Source organism: Dryobates pubescens, chromosome 6 (assembly GCF_014839835.1).
Source record: "Dryobates pubescens isolate bDryPub1 chromosome 6, bDryPub1.pri, whole genome shotgun sequence".
NCBI classification, from domain to species: domain Eukaryota; kingdom Metazoa; phylum Chordata; class Aves; order Piciformes; family Picidae; genus Dryobates; species Dryobates pubescens.
In genome coordinates, this window is record NC_071617.1 from 4,799,329 (window position 1) to 4,816,492 (window position 17,164).

At 49.3% G+C, this 17,164-nt stretch overlaps 1 protein-coding gene across 1 annotated transcript in view; it reads right to left on the reverse strand.

Annotated features, from left to right (window-relative positions):
- Nucleotides 1-5,354: 5,354 nt before the first annotated feature.
- Nucleotides 5,355-17,164, reverse strand: part of IBTK (inhibitor of Bruton tyrosine kinase) — a 72,029-nt gene continuing 60,219 nt past the window's right edge. The window contains exons 27-29 of the mRNA XM_054162554.1: nt 8,323-8,391; nt 8,079-8,211; nt 5,355-6,438 (exon numbers count right to left, since the gene is read on the reverse strand). Of these exons, the coding sequence (XP_054018529.1) occupies nt 6,313-6,438; nt 8,079-8,211; nt 8,323-8,391 (328 nt within the window). The 3' untranslated portion in view covers nt 5,355-6,312. The remainder of the gene's footprint in view (nt 6,439-8,078; nt 8,212-8,322; nt 8,392-17,164) is intronic.

Genomic DNA, 17,164 nt, shown 5'->3' on the forward strand with positions numbered 1-17,164 from the left:
ACCCAAGATAGAAGCTCCAGGATGCTTCTTGGTTGATGTGGTGGGGTTGACATCTCTCAAGGTGTTTAAGAGATGCCTGGATGAGGCACTTAGTGCCACGGTCTAGTTGATTAGTTAGGGTTGGGTGATCAGTTGGACTTGATGAGCTTGGAGCTCTCTTCCAACCTGGTTGATTTGTGGTCTAGTTGATTAGTTAGGGTTGGGTGGTCAGTTGGACTTGACCTTGGAGGTCTCTTCTAACCTGGTTGATTCTGTGATGCCATGTGTGTTTTATGGCAATTTAGCAGTGGAAATGAGGAGTAGAGCCAAAAAAAAGTCTTTAACAAGCTAGGTCTCCACAGAGCATGAACAGTGTGTTCTTGGTCTGGAGACTGGAATAGTAACTGGCTCAGACAAGCCAGCTCAGAACAAGGGATGGTTGAGATGCTTTCCCTCATCACTCTTCCCTACCACACACAAACACACATGTACACACCACTTTGGTTGGACTTGATGACCTTGGAGGTCTTTTCCAACCTGACTGATTCCATGGCCTAGTTGATTAGTTAGGGTTGGGTGATCAGTTGGACTTGATGAGCTTGGAGCTCTCTTCCAACCTGGTTGATTTGTGGCCTAGTTGATTAGTTAGGGTTGGGTGGTCAGTTGGACTTGACCTTGGAGGTCTCTTCTAACCTGGTTGATTCTGTGATGCCATGTGTGCTTTATAGCAATTTAGCAGTGGAAATGAGGAGTAGAGCCAAAAAAAAGTCTTTAACAAGCTAGGTCTCCACAGAGCATGAACAGTGTGTTCTTGGTCTGGAGACTGGAATAGTAACTGGCTCAGACAAGCCAGCTCAGAACAAGGGATGGTTGAGATGCTTTCCCTCATCACTCTTCCCTACCACACACAAACACACATGTACACACCACTTTGGTTTGACTTGATGACCTTGGAGGTCTTTTCCAACCTGACTGATTCCATGGCCTAGTTGATTAGTTAGGGTTGGGTGATCAGTTGGACTTTATGATCCTGGAAGTCTCTTCCAACCTGGCCAACTCTGTGATAACATGTATGTTTTATGGCAATGCAGCAAGTGGAAATGAGGGGTAGAGCCAAAAAAAAGTCTTTAACAAGCTAGGTCTCCACAGAGCATGAACAATGTGTTGTTGGTCTGGAGACTGGAATAGTAACTGGCTCAGACAAGCCAGCTCAGAACAAGGGATGGTTGAGATGCTTTCCCTCATCACTCTTCCCTACCACACACAAACACACATGTACACACCACTTTGGTTGGACTTGATGACCTTGGAGGTCTTTTCCAACCTGACTGATTCCATGGCCTAGTTGATTAGTTAGGGTTGGGTGATCAGTTGGATTTGATGACCTTGGAGGTCTTTTCCAACCTGACTGATTCTACGGCCTAGTTGATTAGTTAGGGTTGGGTGATCAGTTGGACTTGATGAGCTTGGAGCTCTCTTCCAACCTGGTTGATTTGTGGTCTAGTTGATTAGTTAGGGTTGGGTGGTCAGTTGGACTTGACCTTGGAGGTCTCTTCTAACCTGGTTGATTCTGTGATGCCATGTGTGCTTTATAGCAATTTAGCAAATAGAAATGAGAAGTAGAGCCAAAAAAAATAGTCTTTAACAAACTAGGCTCTCCACAGAGCATGAACAGTGTGTTCTTGGTCTGGAGACTGGAATAGCAATTGGCTCAGACAAGCCAGCTCAGAACAAGGGATGGTTGAGATGCTTTCCCTCATTACTCTTCCCTATCACACACAAACACACATGTCCACACCACTTTGGTTGGATTTGATGACCTTGGAGGTCTTTTCCAACCTGACTGATTCCATGGTCTAGTTGATTAGTTAGGGTTGGGTGATCAGTTGGACTTTATGATCCTGGAAGTCTCTTCCAACCTGGCCAACTCTGTGATAACATGTGTGTTTTATGGCAATGCAGCAAGAGGAAATGAGGGGTAGAGCAAAAAAAAGTCTTTAACAAGCTAGGTCTTCACAGAGCATGGACAGTGTGTTCTTGGTCTGGAGACTGGAATAGCAACTGGCTCAGACAAGCCAGCTCAGAACAAGGGATGGTTGAGATGCTTTCCCTCATTACTCTTCCCTACCACACAAATGTACACACAAGTACACACCACTTTGGTTGGACTTGATGACCTTGGAGGTCTCTTCCAGCCTGATGGATTCTGTGGTTCCTTTGCCTCAGTCCCACAAGAATGGGCAAGCATCTGCTTTATTTATGACTGGAGGCATTTTAGCCTTCAGGAAAAAAAAAACCACTAAAATATTCACAAATCAACAGAGCCATCCTGAAACACTCAGCAGTGCAGCTGCTGTGCCAAGGATAGCAAGTGCCAGGCACCAGAGCCAGCAGGCATTTAAGAGGTAGTGCAGTAGTTACCTTTATTCTGCAATGGGCTTCAAACCTTTGTTGCAGTATCACTTGAGACTGAAGAGAAGAGGAAAGAAAATAAAAACATTAGGTTTATAAAGCTGTGGTGGGCATGGACTCTGCCATACCCAAGGGAGGAGCTCCTCCTTGATACACCAGGGGGTGCTTCTTGCTTGATGTGGTGGGGTTGATGTCCCTGGAGGTGTTTAAGAGAAGCCTGGATGAGGCACTTAGTGCCATGGTCGCTGTCCCTGGAGGTATCACAGTATAACTAAGGTTGGAAGAGACCCCAAGGATCATCAAGTCCAACCTGTCCCAACAGACCTCACAACTAGACCATGGCACCAAGTGCCACGTCCAATCTCCCCTTGAACACCTCCAGGGACGAACACCTCCAGGTGTTCAAAAAAGGATTGGATGTGGCAGTTGGAGCCATGGTTTAGTTGTCAGGAGGTGTAAGGTATTAGGTCACAGCTTAGGCTTGATGATCTCTGAGGTCTTTTCCAACCTGCTTGATTCTATGGTCTAGCTGATTAGTTAGGCTTGGGTGACCAGTTGGACTTGATGATCATGGAGGTCTCTTCCAAGCTGGTGGATTCTGTGGTTCCTTTGCCTCAGACCCAGGAGAGTGGATAGGCATCTGCTTTATTTCTGATTGGAAGCATTGTGGCCTTCAGAAGAAAACCACTAAAATATTCACAAGTCAACAGAGCCAGCGTGAAACACCCAGCAGTGCAGCTGCTGTGCCAAGGCTAGCAAGTGCCAGGCACCAGAGTCAGCAGGGGAAAGGAGTTTGAGAGCCAGTGCATAGTGATGATGCCTCTGATATGGCCTGGGGTTATTTTTGTTATGGAGATTTCATAAAGCCTTTTCAGTAGGTAGTGTAAATCTTCCTCCTTCTGGGGGGAATTTTGTACATCTCATCCCCTTAGCGAGCTACGTTTTGATCACCAAAGCAGGAGACTTGCTCATGCTCCAAGTTACAGGAGACACACAAACACAACCTCTGAGAAATGAAATTCAGGTCCAGAACTGGAGGAGGGCAATGAAGCTGGGGAAGGGCCTGGAGAATAGAACTTAGGAAGAGCAACTGAAGGAGCTGGGGATGGTTAGTTTGGGAAAGAGGAGGCTGAGGGGAGACCTCATTGCTGTCTACAAGTACCTGAAAGGACATTGTGGAGAGGCTGCTGCTGGTCTCTTCTCACAGGGAATTAGTGACAGAACAAGAGGGAATGGCCTCAAGCTACACTGGGTAGGTTTAGACTGGACATTAGGAAACATTTTTGATGGCAAGAGTGGTCAGGCCTTGGAATGTGCTGCCCAGGGAGGTGGTTAGTTACCAGCCCTGGCTGAGTTTCAAGGTGGTTTGGATGTGATGCTTGGGGATATGGTTTAGGGGTGACCCTTGTAGAGTAGGATGTGCTGCTCAGCTTACCTCTAGCCTTACCTTGATTGCCTTTCCCCAAGGAATTCATCACCACCAGTTCAACTAGTTGAGCCTCTCTCAATGGAGTGGAACCATCACACTTAAGCTTGTAGGTGACAGTCATTGTGAAGGTTGATGGAGTACTGGAACAGACTGCCCAGAGAGGCTCTGGAGTCTCCTTCCCTTTAGACCTTCAATACCCACCTGGATGCATTCCTAAGTGAGGCATGAATGTTTTCCTTCTACTCCTTTGGGGTAAACTATCTTCAGTCCCAGCTCAACCCAGGACAGCTCATTGCTTTTACAGCTACTTCTCACAGTACATTAGATTTCTTTTCATTCAGAAGGATAGAGGCTGCCCAGAGAGGTGGTGGAGTTTGTTTCTGGAGGCTTTCAAGGCCTGCCTGGATGTGTTCCTCTGTGATCTGCTTTAGGTGATCCTGCTCTGGCAGAGGGGTGGACTTGATGATCTTCAGAGCTCCCAACTCCTGCATTTCTGTGATTCTGGGATTGTTTCAGCAGGCCTTCAGGCCCTGCAGTGCAGCAAGTCAAGCCCTTAATGCAAGCATTCTCATCAGTACAGGGAATGAATCATCAGTAGGATTTCCAAGAGAATTAAAAGCTACACCACCTTTTGCCTGTGCAGCTTCCACATGCCTGCAGTTCACAGGCTCACAGGATGTCAGGGGTTGGAATGGACCCAAACAGATCATCGAGTCCAATCCCTCTGCCAGAGCAGGGCCATACAATCTAGCTCAGGTCACAGAGGAACACATCCAGATGGGTCTTGAAAGTCTCCAGAGAAGGAGACTCCACAACCGCTCTGGGCAGCCTGTTCCAGTGCTCTGGGACCCTTATAGTACAGAAGTCCCCCAATGTGTTGAGGTGGAACCTCCTGTGCTGTAGCTTCCATCCATTGCTCCTTGTCCTATCCCAGGGAGCAAGTGAGCAGAGCCTGTCCCCTCCCTCCTGACCCCCAGCCCTCAGATACTTATAAACATTTATTAAACCCCCTCTGAGCCTTCTCTTTTCCAGACTACAAAGCCCCAGGTCCCTCAGCCTCTCCCCCTAAGGCAGTGCTCCAGCCCCCTAATCATCCATCACCCAGTTCTTGTTCCCTGCACTAAAGAAGTAAGTTTGCCTTCCTCCTCCGTCACCTAAAGCACTGATCACATAGGGACAGCACACAGAAGTCAACCATGGTGGTGTAAATCAAGAGTTTAGGGTTTTATTGCATTTCTTCACAATTTTTGTGGGGGGATTGCTTTTTTTGGTGCAGCTTGACCTGAAACCATTAGACATCTCTACAGAAGGTTTGGTTTTGGTGTGGGGTGTTTTTTTTGCTTGCCCCCCCCCCAAGATTCTTTTATCACACAGTGATCATTCTCTACATTCATTTTCTTGTAGCTCTTTCAATTCTAGGTTTCCAGAGGTTGAGTACTGAACACTACTGAAAAATACAAGGTCAAACACACCTATGCAACCAGACAAACCAGACAATAGTGCAGGTAAGGGGAGGGGGGGTTAGCTTTTTATATATATATGTGTATAAATTTGTTTAAACCAGGCACAGAGAACTTTGGAACACACAATACTCAAAGCCACCTATGACAGCCTTTGAAAGTTAGGTGTTTGCAGGTTCCCCAAGGCAAGCATTCATCCCTGTGAGCTTTCACAATGAACAGAGAGATCTGGTTTAGTCCCTCAGCACTTCAAGTGAATTGTACCTTCCAGAGAGTGGTTCTACAACTGTACCATATTTACCAGAGTAAGACTCTAGAGGAGCTGGTGAAGTGCCACCACCTTCCACTCAGTTGTATGCTTTACTTCACACCAGAGCTGGCTGCTCAGGGGCCAGTCTCACCCCAGTGTTCAAACATGCACACCTCCACTGGGAGCAGGCAATGGCAGGGCACTTAGCACAGCACAGGAAGTCCATCAAGGAGCGTGACAGTAAGAGGTACCGGCCACAACCAGCAGAGAGCCAGGGCCTGCACACTGAAGGAAAACTGCATGATCAAACTGTACTTTCACACAAAGTTCAAGCAGAAACTTTTGCCACTAATGCCAGTTTGCCAGGAAGCTCTGAAGAATGCAAGCACCCCCAAAACGTTGCAGATGTCCAATGGTGCAGAGCGAGTTCCACGTGCAATCGCAAAGCAGGCAGGCGGCTCTTCAGCCACCCGTGAGCTGAGCTGAAACCCCTCCTCCCACCTCAACATTAGCAACTGCAGTTCCAATCTACAGCCTCAGGGAGCATTGCTGAGAGTCTCTCTTGTTAAGGAATTCCTCTCCAAGCATACAGAGGATAGATACCGTGGGTCAAGGACACAGTGAATGCATTATTTCCATTCTCTCTAACCAACACCTAGTGACTATGTGCAGGGCTTTAATGCTGATGTTAAAAATGACATGATTCCACTTCCTCCAGTTGTGTCTGATGAGGATCAGAACTTCAGAGGTGCACATACAGCGTGGCCTGTGAGGATTACAAATCAGTGCTTGTTCCATATAGGTGCTGCTATAGGTCCCTGCGGAGCCCTTTCGACCGTCACGAATTCATCAGGGTTGTCAAATGCCTCGTAGTGGATCAGCAGATCCTGAATGGCACACTCCTCAATCTGCAAGGGAAAAACAACATGGATGGCAGTGTCAGAGCCACATGTACACCACCAGCATGACTATGATCCAAAAGCACAAATCATAGAAGTGTCAGGGTTGGAAGGGACCTCAAGGCTCAGCCAGTTCCAACCCCTCCTGCCATGGGCAGGGACACCTCACACTACAGCAGGTTGCTCACAGCCACATCCAGCCTGGCCTTCAAAAACTCCAGGGATGAGGCTGCCACCACCTCCCTGGGCAACCTGTGCCAGTGTCTCACCACCCTCATGGGGAAGAACTTCTTCCTAACATCCAATCTGAATCTACCCATTTCTAGTTTTGTTCCATCCCCCCCAGTCCTATCACTCCCTGACACCCTCAGAAGTCCCTCCCCAGCTTTCTTGTAGCCCCCTTCAGATACTGGAAGGCCACAATTAGGCCTCCTCAGAGCCTTCTCTTCTCCAGTCTGAACAACCCCAACTCCCTCAGTCTGTCCTCATAAGAGAGCAGCTCCAGCCCTCTGCTCATCCTCGTGGCCCTTCTCTGGACACATTCCAGCACCTCCAGATCCTTCTTGTAACAGAGGCTCCAGAACTGGACACAGTACTCCAGGTGGGGTCTCACCAGAGTGGAGCAGAGGGGGAGAATCACCTCCCTTGCCCTGCTGGCTGTGCTTCTCTTGATGCATCCCAGGATGTGATTGGCTTTCTGGGCTGCAAGTACACACTGCTAGCTCATGTTGAGCTTCTCATCCCCCAGCACCCCCAAGCCCTTTTCTCCAGGGCTGCTCTCAAGCCAGATCCCTGCCCAGCCTATGTCAGTGCCTGGGATTGCCCTGACCCAGATGCTGGCATGGTTGCTACAGACCTCCTAACCAGGAAGAAGTAATAGATGAGGCCTTCAGACAACTCGAAGGCCCTGCTGGTCACTGGGAACTTTAACCAGCTGGTGGAAAGGCAACACAGCAGGACACAAGCACTCCAGGAGGTCTGGATTAGCCAGGTACCAGAGGTTCCTTTCAACCTCAAACATTCTCTGATGCTGTGAATGCATTAATCATGGACTTAGCAGTCCACTTGACTTTCACTTTGACTTGACTTTTGGAGGTGTTTAGGAAGACTTGGTGGGGTGCTTGGTGCCATGGTTTAGTTGATTAGATGGTGTTGGGTGATAGGTTGGACTGGATGATCTCAAAGGTCTTTTCCAACCTGGTCAATTCAATTCAATTCAATTCTATTGTATTCTACTCTATTCTACTCTATTCTGTTCTTACAGGCCTGCCTTATTAAACAGTAATGTGAAGTTATTATTAGAGGGTATTAAATATCATTATGTTAGATATCATTATGTAAATGATACTAAGTGTACCAATCCATAGAATCAATAAGGTTGGAAAAGACCTCAGAGATCAAGTCCAACCTATTATCCAACACCTCATGACTAACTAAGCCATGGCTTCAAGTGCCACATCCAATCCCTTTCTGAACACCTCCAGGGATGGTGACTCCACCACCTCCCTGGGCAGCCCATTCCAGTGGCCAATTCCTCTTTCTGGGAAGAACTTTCTCCTCACCTCCAGCCTAATCACACAACTGATCTCTCAAACATCCACTGGAAACTCTTCCTGTTGCTTTGCAGCTGCAGTAAGTTAGCATTTTACCTGGATCAAAGCCAAAGGTTTTTCTCTGCTCCTAATAAGAGCAGCTTCTTGCTGGAGCTCTTCCTCTACAATAGCTGAAAACATGACAGGTGCTATGACAGGAGAGCTGGCTGGGGATGCTGCTAGCCAAGGACTGCAAAGAAAAAAAACCACAGCCCAAATGACATTGTGAGGCAACATCAAGAACAAGATCAGCACAGCATGCAGAAATCAAGCCCCAGAAACTAATCACTGTCAAACTTACTTGTGGCTCTCCAGGTGTGGAGAATCCAGAACGTGGTCTTCCAGACCTGGGCTATTTCTAGTGGTGCATCTGGAATAAAAGACAGGAAAGAAGAGTGAATGTCACTAACAGAGCATTCTCTTACCAATTTAGAGCCATTAAAAACAGGTAGAGCTTTTCCAGATGAAAGGCATTAGGATGTCTTCAGGTGTGATACTGTGACTACAGGAGACACTGATACTCATTTCTGCTACCAGAACTTAATGAATTTCCAGTCTGGGTGTTCATTCTGGCATCCTCTGGGGTAGTAGTGGGCTTGGTAAAGTTCAGTAATGGTTGGATTTGATGATCACAGGAAGTTAGGGGTTGGAAGGGACCTTTGCAGATCCTTGAGTCCAAGCCCCCTGCCAGAGCAGGACCAAAGAATCTAGCCCAGGTCACACAGGAACACATCCAGACAGGCCTTGAACATCTCCAGAGGAGAGTCCACAACCTCCCTGGGCAGCCTGTTCCAGGGCTCTGTGACCCTTACAGTAAAGAAGTTCTTCCTCATGTTGAGGTGGAACCTCCTGTGCTGTAGTTTGTATCCATTGCCCCTTGTCCTAGCCCAGGGTGCAAGTGAGCAGAGCCTGTCCCCTCCCTCCTGACCCCCAGCCCTCAGATATTTATACACATTTATTAGACCCTCTCCCATTGTTCTCCTATCCAGATTAAACAGCCCCAGGGCTCTCAGCCTTTCCTCATCAGGCAGTGCTCCACTCCCTTAATCATCCTTGTATGCCTCTGTTGGACTCTCTCCTGCCCCTCTTGAACTGGGGAGCCCAAAACTGGATGCAATATTCCACGTGGGCCCTCACAAGAGCAGAGCAGAGAGGGAGAAGAACCTCCCTTGATCTGCTGGCTACACTCTGGATGCACCCAATGGTATCCTGGGGTGCATTAAGCAGAGTGTGTCCAGCAGATCTTTTCCAACCACAGAGGCAATACACAAAGGCTGAGTTTCTAACATGTGAGCAGTTGAACAATGGCATGCTATTTTAACAAGAAGTCATCCTGTTCAATATCTTCCTTGATGATCTGCATGAGGGGATTGAGTCAGCCATCAGTAAATTTGCAGAAGACAGCAAGCTGGGGTCAGGAGTTGATCTGTTAGAGGGTAGAAGGGCTCTGCAGAGGGATCTTGACAGGCTGGACAGATGGGCAGAGTCCAACATGATGGCATTCAACAACTCCAAGTGCCAGGTGCTGCACATTGGCCACAACCACCCCATGCAGTGCTACAGGCTGGGATCAGAGTGGTTGGAGAGCTGCCAAACAGAGAGGGACCTGGTGGTACTGGCTGACTATAGGCTGAATGTGAGCCAGCAGTGTGCCCAGGTGGCCAAGAAGGCCAATGGCATCCTGGCCTGCATCAGGAACAGTGTGGCCAGCAGGAGCAGGGAGGTCATTGTGCCCTGTACTCAGCACTGGTTAGGCCACACCTTGAGTACCGAGTCAAGTTCTGGGCTCCTCAGATCAGGAAAGATGTTGAGTTGCTGGAGTGTGCCCACAGAAGGGCAACAAAGCTGGGGAGGGGTCTTGAGCACAGCCCTGTGAGGAGAGGCTGAGGGAGCTGGGGTTGTTTAGCCTGGAGAAGAGGAGGCTCAGGGGAGACCTTCTTGCTGTCTGCAACTACCTGAAGGGAGGCTGTAGCCAGGAGGGGGTTGGTCTCTTCTCCCAGGCAACCAGCACCAGAACAAGAGGACTCAAGATGTGCCAGGGGAAGTTTAGGCTTTAGGTGAGGAGAACGTTCTTCCCAGAAAGAGAGATTGGCCACTGGAATGTGCTGCCCAGGGAGGTGGTGGAGTCACCATCCCTGGAGGTGTTCAAAAAAGGAGTGGATGTGGCACTTGGAGCCATGGCTTAGCTAGTCATGAGGTGTTGGGTGATAGGTTGGGCTTGATGATCTCTGAGGTCTTTTCCAACCTTATTGATTCTGTGATTCTATGAAATGAGTTAGGCTCTCTGCAATTAATATTATAAGAATGTCTCCAAGATCAAAACACCACAAGCACAATTGTCCTGTACTAAAATGAGCATAGCCTGTAAAGGAAGCAGTGCTGCAGCAGCACTGGTAAATCACATCCTGCATCAGAAATGATGGATTCTGAGCACTCATTCTGCAGCCAGCTCCCACATTCCTGAGAAGAGCAGCAGACTAGAATGAACACAACTGCAAACCAAAATCCCTGCAATACCAACAGAGCTCCCCACAGGAAGCTATTGCCTTCAGCTGCAAAATGTCAACCCCTCAAGAGAAAAGAAGTCACATTTGGCATCCTGTATGCCTTAGGAGACAAGTGTATCTGTCAGGACAAGCCTACAGCAGTAGAGAGAGAGACCTGTTCTTGTCATTTCATAGGAATCTTCAGCAGTCGTTTCCAGAGCTCTGAGAAGTGTTACAGCATACCAAGAAATGCAGGCAGGCTGCTCTAAATTACTCTATAGCAGTGTTCAATAAAACCCCTAAGGGGGGTTGGGGGTTTAATAAATCAGTGCCCATTTTCATTAAGGCTTTGGTAATCCTCTCTAAGTGGTCACCAACACTTGGGGAAGAGGGGAAAAAACCCATCTATTGAAAGCTAAAAGAATTCAAGGGACCTTGACAGGCTGCAGAGGTGAGACCAGGACGACCTCATGAGGATCAACAAGACCAAGTGCAAGGTCCAGCAGCTGGCTCAGGGCAATCCCAAGCACTGATACAGGCTGGGCAGGGACTGGCTTGAGAGCAGCCCTGAAGAAAAGGGCTCGGGGGTGCTGGGGGAGGAGAAGCTCAACAGGAGCCAGCAGTGAGCACTTGCAGCCCAGAAAGCCAATCACATCCTGGGATGCATCAAGAGAAGCACAGCCAGCAGGGCAAGGGAGGTGATTCTCCCCCTCTGCTCCACTCTGGTGAGACCCCACCTGGAAAAGACCTTTGAGATCATTGAGTCCAACCTATCACCCAACACCATCTAATCAACTCAACCATGGCACCAAGCACCCCATCCAGTCTCTTCTTAAACACCTCCAGGGATGGTGACTCCACCACCTCCCTGGGCAGCACATTCTAATGGCCAATCTCTCTTGCTGGGAAGAACTTCTTCCTAACATCCAGCCTAAACCTCCCTTGGCACAGCTTGAGACTGTGTCCTCTTGTTCTGGTGCTGGTTGCCTGGGAGAAGAGACCAACCCCCACCTGGCTACAACCTCCCTTCAGGGAGCTGTAGAGAGCAAGAAGGTCTCCCCTGAGCCTCCTCTTCTGCAGGCTAAGCAACCCCAGCTCCCTCAGCCTCTCCTCATAGGGCTGTGCTCCAGACCCCTCCCCAGCTTTGTTGCCCTTCTCTGGACACCTTCCAGCATCTCAACATCTTTCCTAAACTGAGGGGCCCAGAACTGGACACAGGACTCAAGGTGTGGCCTAACCAGTGCTGAGCACAGGGCAGAATGACCTCCCTGCTCCTGCTGGCCACACTGTTCCTGATGCAGGCCAGGATGCCACTAGCCTTCTTGGCTGCCTGGGCACACTGCAGGCTCATGTTCAGCCCATAGTCAATCAGCACCCCCAGGTCCCTTTCTGCCTGGCTGCTCTCCAGCCTCTCTGCCCCCAGCCTGTAGCCTGGCTTTAGACAGCAGGAAGCAGTTCAGGTATTCTGAAGCTGCACAGAAGCTGTACAGAAGTACTCCTGTGCTTCTCGCTAGCAAGATGCTCAGTTCAGACATTAAATCCACTGCAGGTATTTCACTATGCTATATTTGAGTCCTCAGCTGGCATGAAAATAACCTGGAGACATGGGACAGATGGGAAACCTGAAGCTAGCAGAAACAGAAAAATGGAGGGGGGAAAACAAAGCCTCAACAAAAAAAAAATCACAGAAATTGGAAACCTGGAAGTCTTGGAAACTGAAGAGGTCTGCAGAGACATGAAGTGGTTCTGCATGGAAACAGACCAGCCAAGTATCATCAGTCCTCAACCAACTTGATTAACTCCAGTTGGCTGAACTTGCCATGACTCCTGCACAGCCACCAAGATGCCCCAGCACTCAGCTCCCCGGTGTTTCTTGAGGAGCTGCTCATTTGAAGGCAGTTCAGGTCCGGTGCCTCCCTGATTTAATGAGTGCTCTCACAAAATGGAACACACAGCCCAGTCTCCTGCAGAACCTCTGGGGTTTTACTGTACCATTTGAGTCATGTACTACTTACTAGCTCATTATTAGCCATGCCAGGACTGGGCCATTCCCACGCTGAGCCACAGAGGCTTGTTTCCACTAAGCCTCTTCGCCGCTCCCTGGGGGAACGGAGCGAGGACAACCCAGGCTGCCACAACAAAGCTCAGTCACGTCAGGCCTACGTTTCCAGCTTGGACTGTGAGCTCCACATGCACAGCTGCACAGCATAACTCCCAAGGCTGAGCTGTCCCTGGAAACAATGCAGCCACATGCACACAGCCCAGCCTTTGGGCAGATCTGCCTCTGGCCTGAATCCAGTTCACAGCGCGTTCACGACGTTCCCAGATCGCGCCGGCCTGGCAGGGACCCTCAAAGGTCAGCTTGTCCAACTCCTGCTGCACCAAGCAGGGATGCCTCCAACTAGAGCAGGCTGCCCAGGGCCACGTCAAGTCTGAGCTTGAATGTCTTCAGGGCCAGGGCCTCAACCACATCCCTGGGCAGCCTGTGCCAGTATTTCACCACTCTCAGTGTGAAGAACTTCCTCCTTCATGTCCAACCCAAATCTACCCTGCTCCAGTTTAAAAGCATTGTCCCTCATCCTATTGCTACAAACCCATCCCTTGCTACAAACCCAGCACTCTGAGCTGGGTCAGGAACGGGCTGGAGGGCTAAGCCCAGAGAGTGGTGGTGAATGGTGCCACATCCAGCTGGCAGCCAGGCACTACTGGTGTGCCCCAGGGATCAGTGCTGGGCCCCGTCCTGTTCAATATTTATACTGATGATCTGGACAAGGGGATTGAGTCCATCAGCAGTAAGTTTGCAGATCACACCCAGCTGGGGGCAGGAGTTGATCTGCTGGAGGGTAGAGAGGCTCTGCAGAGGGACCTTGACAAGCTGGACAGATGGGCAGAGTCCAAGGGCATGAGATTGAACACATCCAAGTGCCGGGTGCTGCACATTGGCCACAGCAACCCCATGCAGAGCTACAGGCTGGGGTCAGAGTGGCTGAGAGCAGCCAGGCAGAGAGGGACCTGGGGGTGCTGGTTGATAGTAGGCTGAATGTGAGCCAGCAGTGTGAACAGGTGGCCAAGAAGGCCAATGGCATCCTGGCCTGCATCAGGAACAGTGTGGCCAGCAGGAGCAGGGAGGTCATTGTGCCCTGTACTCAGCACTGGTTAGGCCACACCTTGAGTCCTGTGTCCAGTTCTGGGGCCCTCAGTTTAGGAAAGATGTTGAGATGCTGGAAGGTGTCCAGAGAAGGGCAACAAAGCTGGGGAGGGGTTTGGAGCACAGCCCTGTGAGGGGAGGCTGAGGGAGCTGGGGTTGCCTAGCCTGCAGAAGACAAGGCTCAGAGGAGACCTTCTTGCTGTCTGCAACTACCTGAAGGGAGGCTGTAGCCAGGAGGGGGTTGGTCTCTTCTCCCAGGCAACCAGCACCAGAACAAGAGGACACAGTGTCAAGCTGTGCCAGGGGAGGTTTAGGCTGGATGTTAGGAAGAAGTTCTTCATAGAGGGAGTGATTGCCCATTGGAATGTGCTGCCCAGGGAGGTGGTGGAGTCACCACCACTGGAAGTGTTTAGGAAGAGACTGGATGGGGTGCTTGGTGCCGTGGTTTAGTTGATTAGATGGTGTTGGGTGATAGGTTGGACTTGATGATTTCTGAGGTCTTTTCCAACCTGGTTAATTGTATTGTATTCTAGTCTAGTCTAGTCTAGTCTATTCTCAGTAGTCCTTCCCCAGCCTTTCTGTAGGGCCTTTGCAGATACTGAAGTGTAGGTCTAAGGTCTTCCCAGAGCCCTCTTTTCTTCAGGCTGAACAGCCCCAACTCTTTGAGCCTGTCTTCACTGGAAAGGTGCTCCAGCCCTCTGATCATCTTGGTGTCCCTCCTCTGGACCCATGTCCTTGCTGGGGCCCCAGAGCTGGCCACAGTACTCCAGATGAGGTCTCACCAGAGGAGAGCAGATATGGTTCATCTACAGAAAATGTCAAGGTTCCCTAAGCTGGAAGGTGACACTGTGTGGAAGAGCGTTCATGCAACCACCAGGAAAGCTTCATTCTGAGACTTAAGAACATTGTCAGTTTAATTGGAATGGGCTGCCTGGGGAGGTGGTGGAGTCACCATCATTGGAGGTGTTCAGGAGGAGACTTGATGGGGTGCTTGGTGCCATGGGTTAGTTGTTTAGGTGGTGTTGAATTGGTTGATGGGTTGGACGCCATGATCTTGAAGGTCTCTTCCAACCTGGTTAATTCTATGTATTCTATTCTATGTATTACTGCACTGCTTGTCCAAAGAAGACAGACAAAGCAGGAACAGCAGCCATGCAAGAACCTTTGGCACCCCACCAGCAAGCCTGACATAAACAGATGAGGATTCCTTGTGCTCAAAGCATTTGCAATCTCCTTCCCTTAGAGAGGAAGAGGTAAGGGTGTGGGTAACTAATCTCCACAGAAATAGGCCTGGAGTGCTACAGACAAAAATCAGAGCCTACCTGGACAGGAATTGTGCAGTCAAAGAATGAAATTACCTCAGACCAGAAACTCAACTCCTAACTTTTTCAGATGGATGGACTAGTCCTTGAGGCTCTTTGTACCCAACAGAGAGAAATAAGCACCTTCAGACACAATTCCAAACACCTTCAAATAACTCTGGGAGTGCCCTCTCCTCCAAGTCATCTATCTAGTTATCTAGGCTGCCACTAGCTTAATGTATCATTTTCAGCCAACTAACATATTAGGCCTGGATTTAGCCCAAATAATCCACTTTGAGAGCATGCAGACTGGCTAGACTGCTGAGACTAGACAAAGCAATGCAAAAGGAAAGGAAATTACTTTATGGAGATGTCAGAGCAGGTATGACAAAGCTACTCATGGCATCCAGGGCAAATTCCCTTATCACCAGCCCTTCTCATCTCTTACATGACCTAAAGCTTTGTTATTTGGACAGCAAGAAAATGGATGCTGCCTATTTTTCAGCAGACTGGTGCTTCGTGTCCCTACATCTCCACTCACCACGATGCTGCCAGCTTTATCCCTGTTCCTGAAGTACACCCACTGGTCACACACACTCTCCAAATCCCTCCTACCTCTCTCATCACCATCCCACACACAATGCTCCCATATTTCTACCTTCATTTTGGTTTTTATCTACCAACAGGACAAATATTACTTCTGTCCTAGGGCAGTAGCAGTTTCTACACAAGCTGAGCAAGCAAGCAGGAGACCCTGCATGCAGGACCTTCTCTTCCTTATGGAGGGGACAGGTTTTGGAGTGGGACAGGACAGGAATTAGTAAGAAAGCAACAGAAGGAAATGAGTGTCAGGGCTCCCTGTGCACCAGCAGGCTCTGCAAACTCTTCTCCCTCAGCACAGCTGGGTAAACTTGAGCCAGGGCACTATCACTAGAGTTGTGCCAAGGCTCACTGAGGCTTCCCTTCTTTACTCAGGAGCCACATCTGAGCTCAGTGCCTCAGTCTTAGGCCTTGAGCCATGCTGCAAGCCCCAGCCCAACCCTGCTGCTCTTGACAATGACTTGCAGGTTTGACCTCAACCCTTTCTCATCCCAATGGGCCTGTCTGTGTTCACTGATGGTGGCTCACCCTGGTTTCTGTCACAGAGCCTGTCCTGCTCACTGCACTCCAGTGCAAGTAGGTCTGTGACCTTGCCAGGGAGTTGGTCTTGCTGCCAGCCTTGGCTTCCCAATCATGGTGAGGGCCTGCACTGCTTCCAGACAGTAGGTGAGAAAGCCTGTAGGATTTGCAGGCCCTCTACCTTATAAACATATTGGAAATGCAGAGCATTCAAAGTTAAGGATGACAGTGGGAAAAGATGGAGGTGGGCAGGCAACTCACTCATACAAACCTTCAGGAATAAGGCTGAGATTTCTTTACCTCAGCTTAGACAGCTGTATCAATCAAAACCAGAGGTTTTACTGGAGGTAGCAAGAGGATGAATGGCTAAAACAACTCAGCTAAAGAGCAATATTGTCTAATCACTGCACACATCATGCACAAGCACCTCAGAAGAAGTTCTTTTTGTCCTTAGAACTACAGCCCTCCCCACTGTAATACACAGCCATAACAAGCCCATCCATCCATCAGTAAATCCTCTTAATGAATGAAAAACTGCACCCAAACAATTAAGCCAGCTTAGAAGATGGCACTGGAACAGGCTGCCCAGGGAAGTGCTGGAGTCCCCCTCCCTGGAGGTGTTTAAAAGACATTTGGATGAGGAGCTTCAGTGCATGGACTAACAGTTGTGTACAGAGAGATGTTAGGTTATGGTTGGACTTGATCTTAAGGTCTCTTCCAACCAGGCAATTCTATGATTCTGTGTGTTTGAATAAGGGGGTCCTGGTGGATGGGAGGCTGACCATGAGCCAGCAATGTGCTCTTGTGCTCAATGCCATTCTGGGGTGGATTAGAAGGGCTGTGGTTAGTAGGTCAAGAGAGGTTCTCCTCCCCTTCTACTCTGCCCTGGTGAGGCCACATCTGGAATATTGTGTCCAGTTCGGTGCCCCTCAGTTCAGGAAGGACCTCAGGGATCTGCTTGAGAGAGTCCAGAGCCACAAAAATGGTGAAGGGAGTGGAACATCTTCCTTATGAGGAGAGATGAAGGGAGCTGAGGGCTCTTTAGCTTGGAGAGGAGGAGACTGAGAGGTGACCTCATTCACATTTATA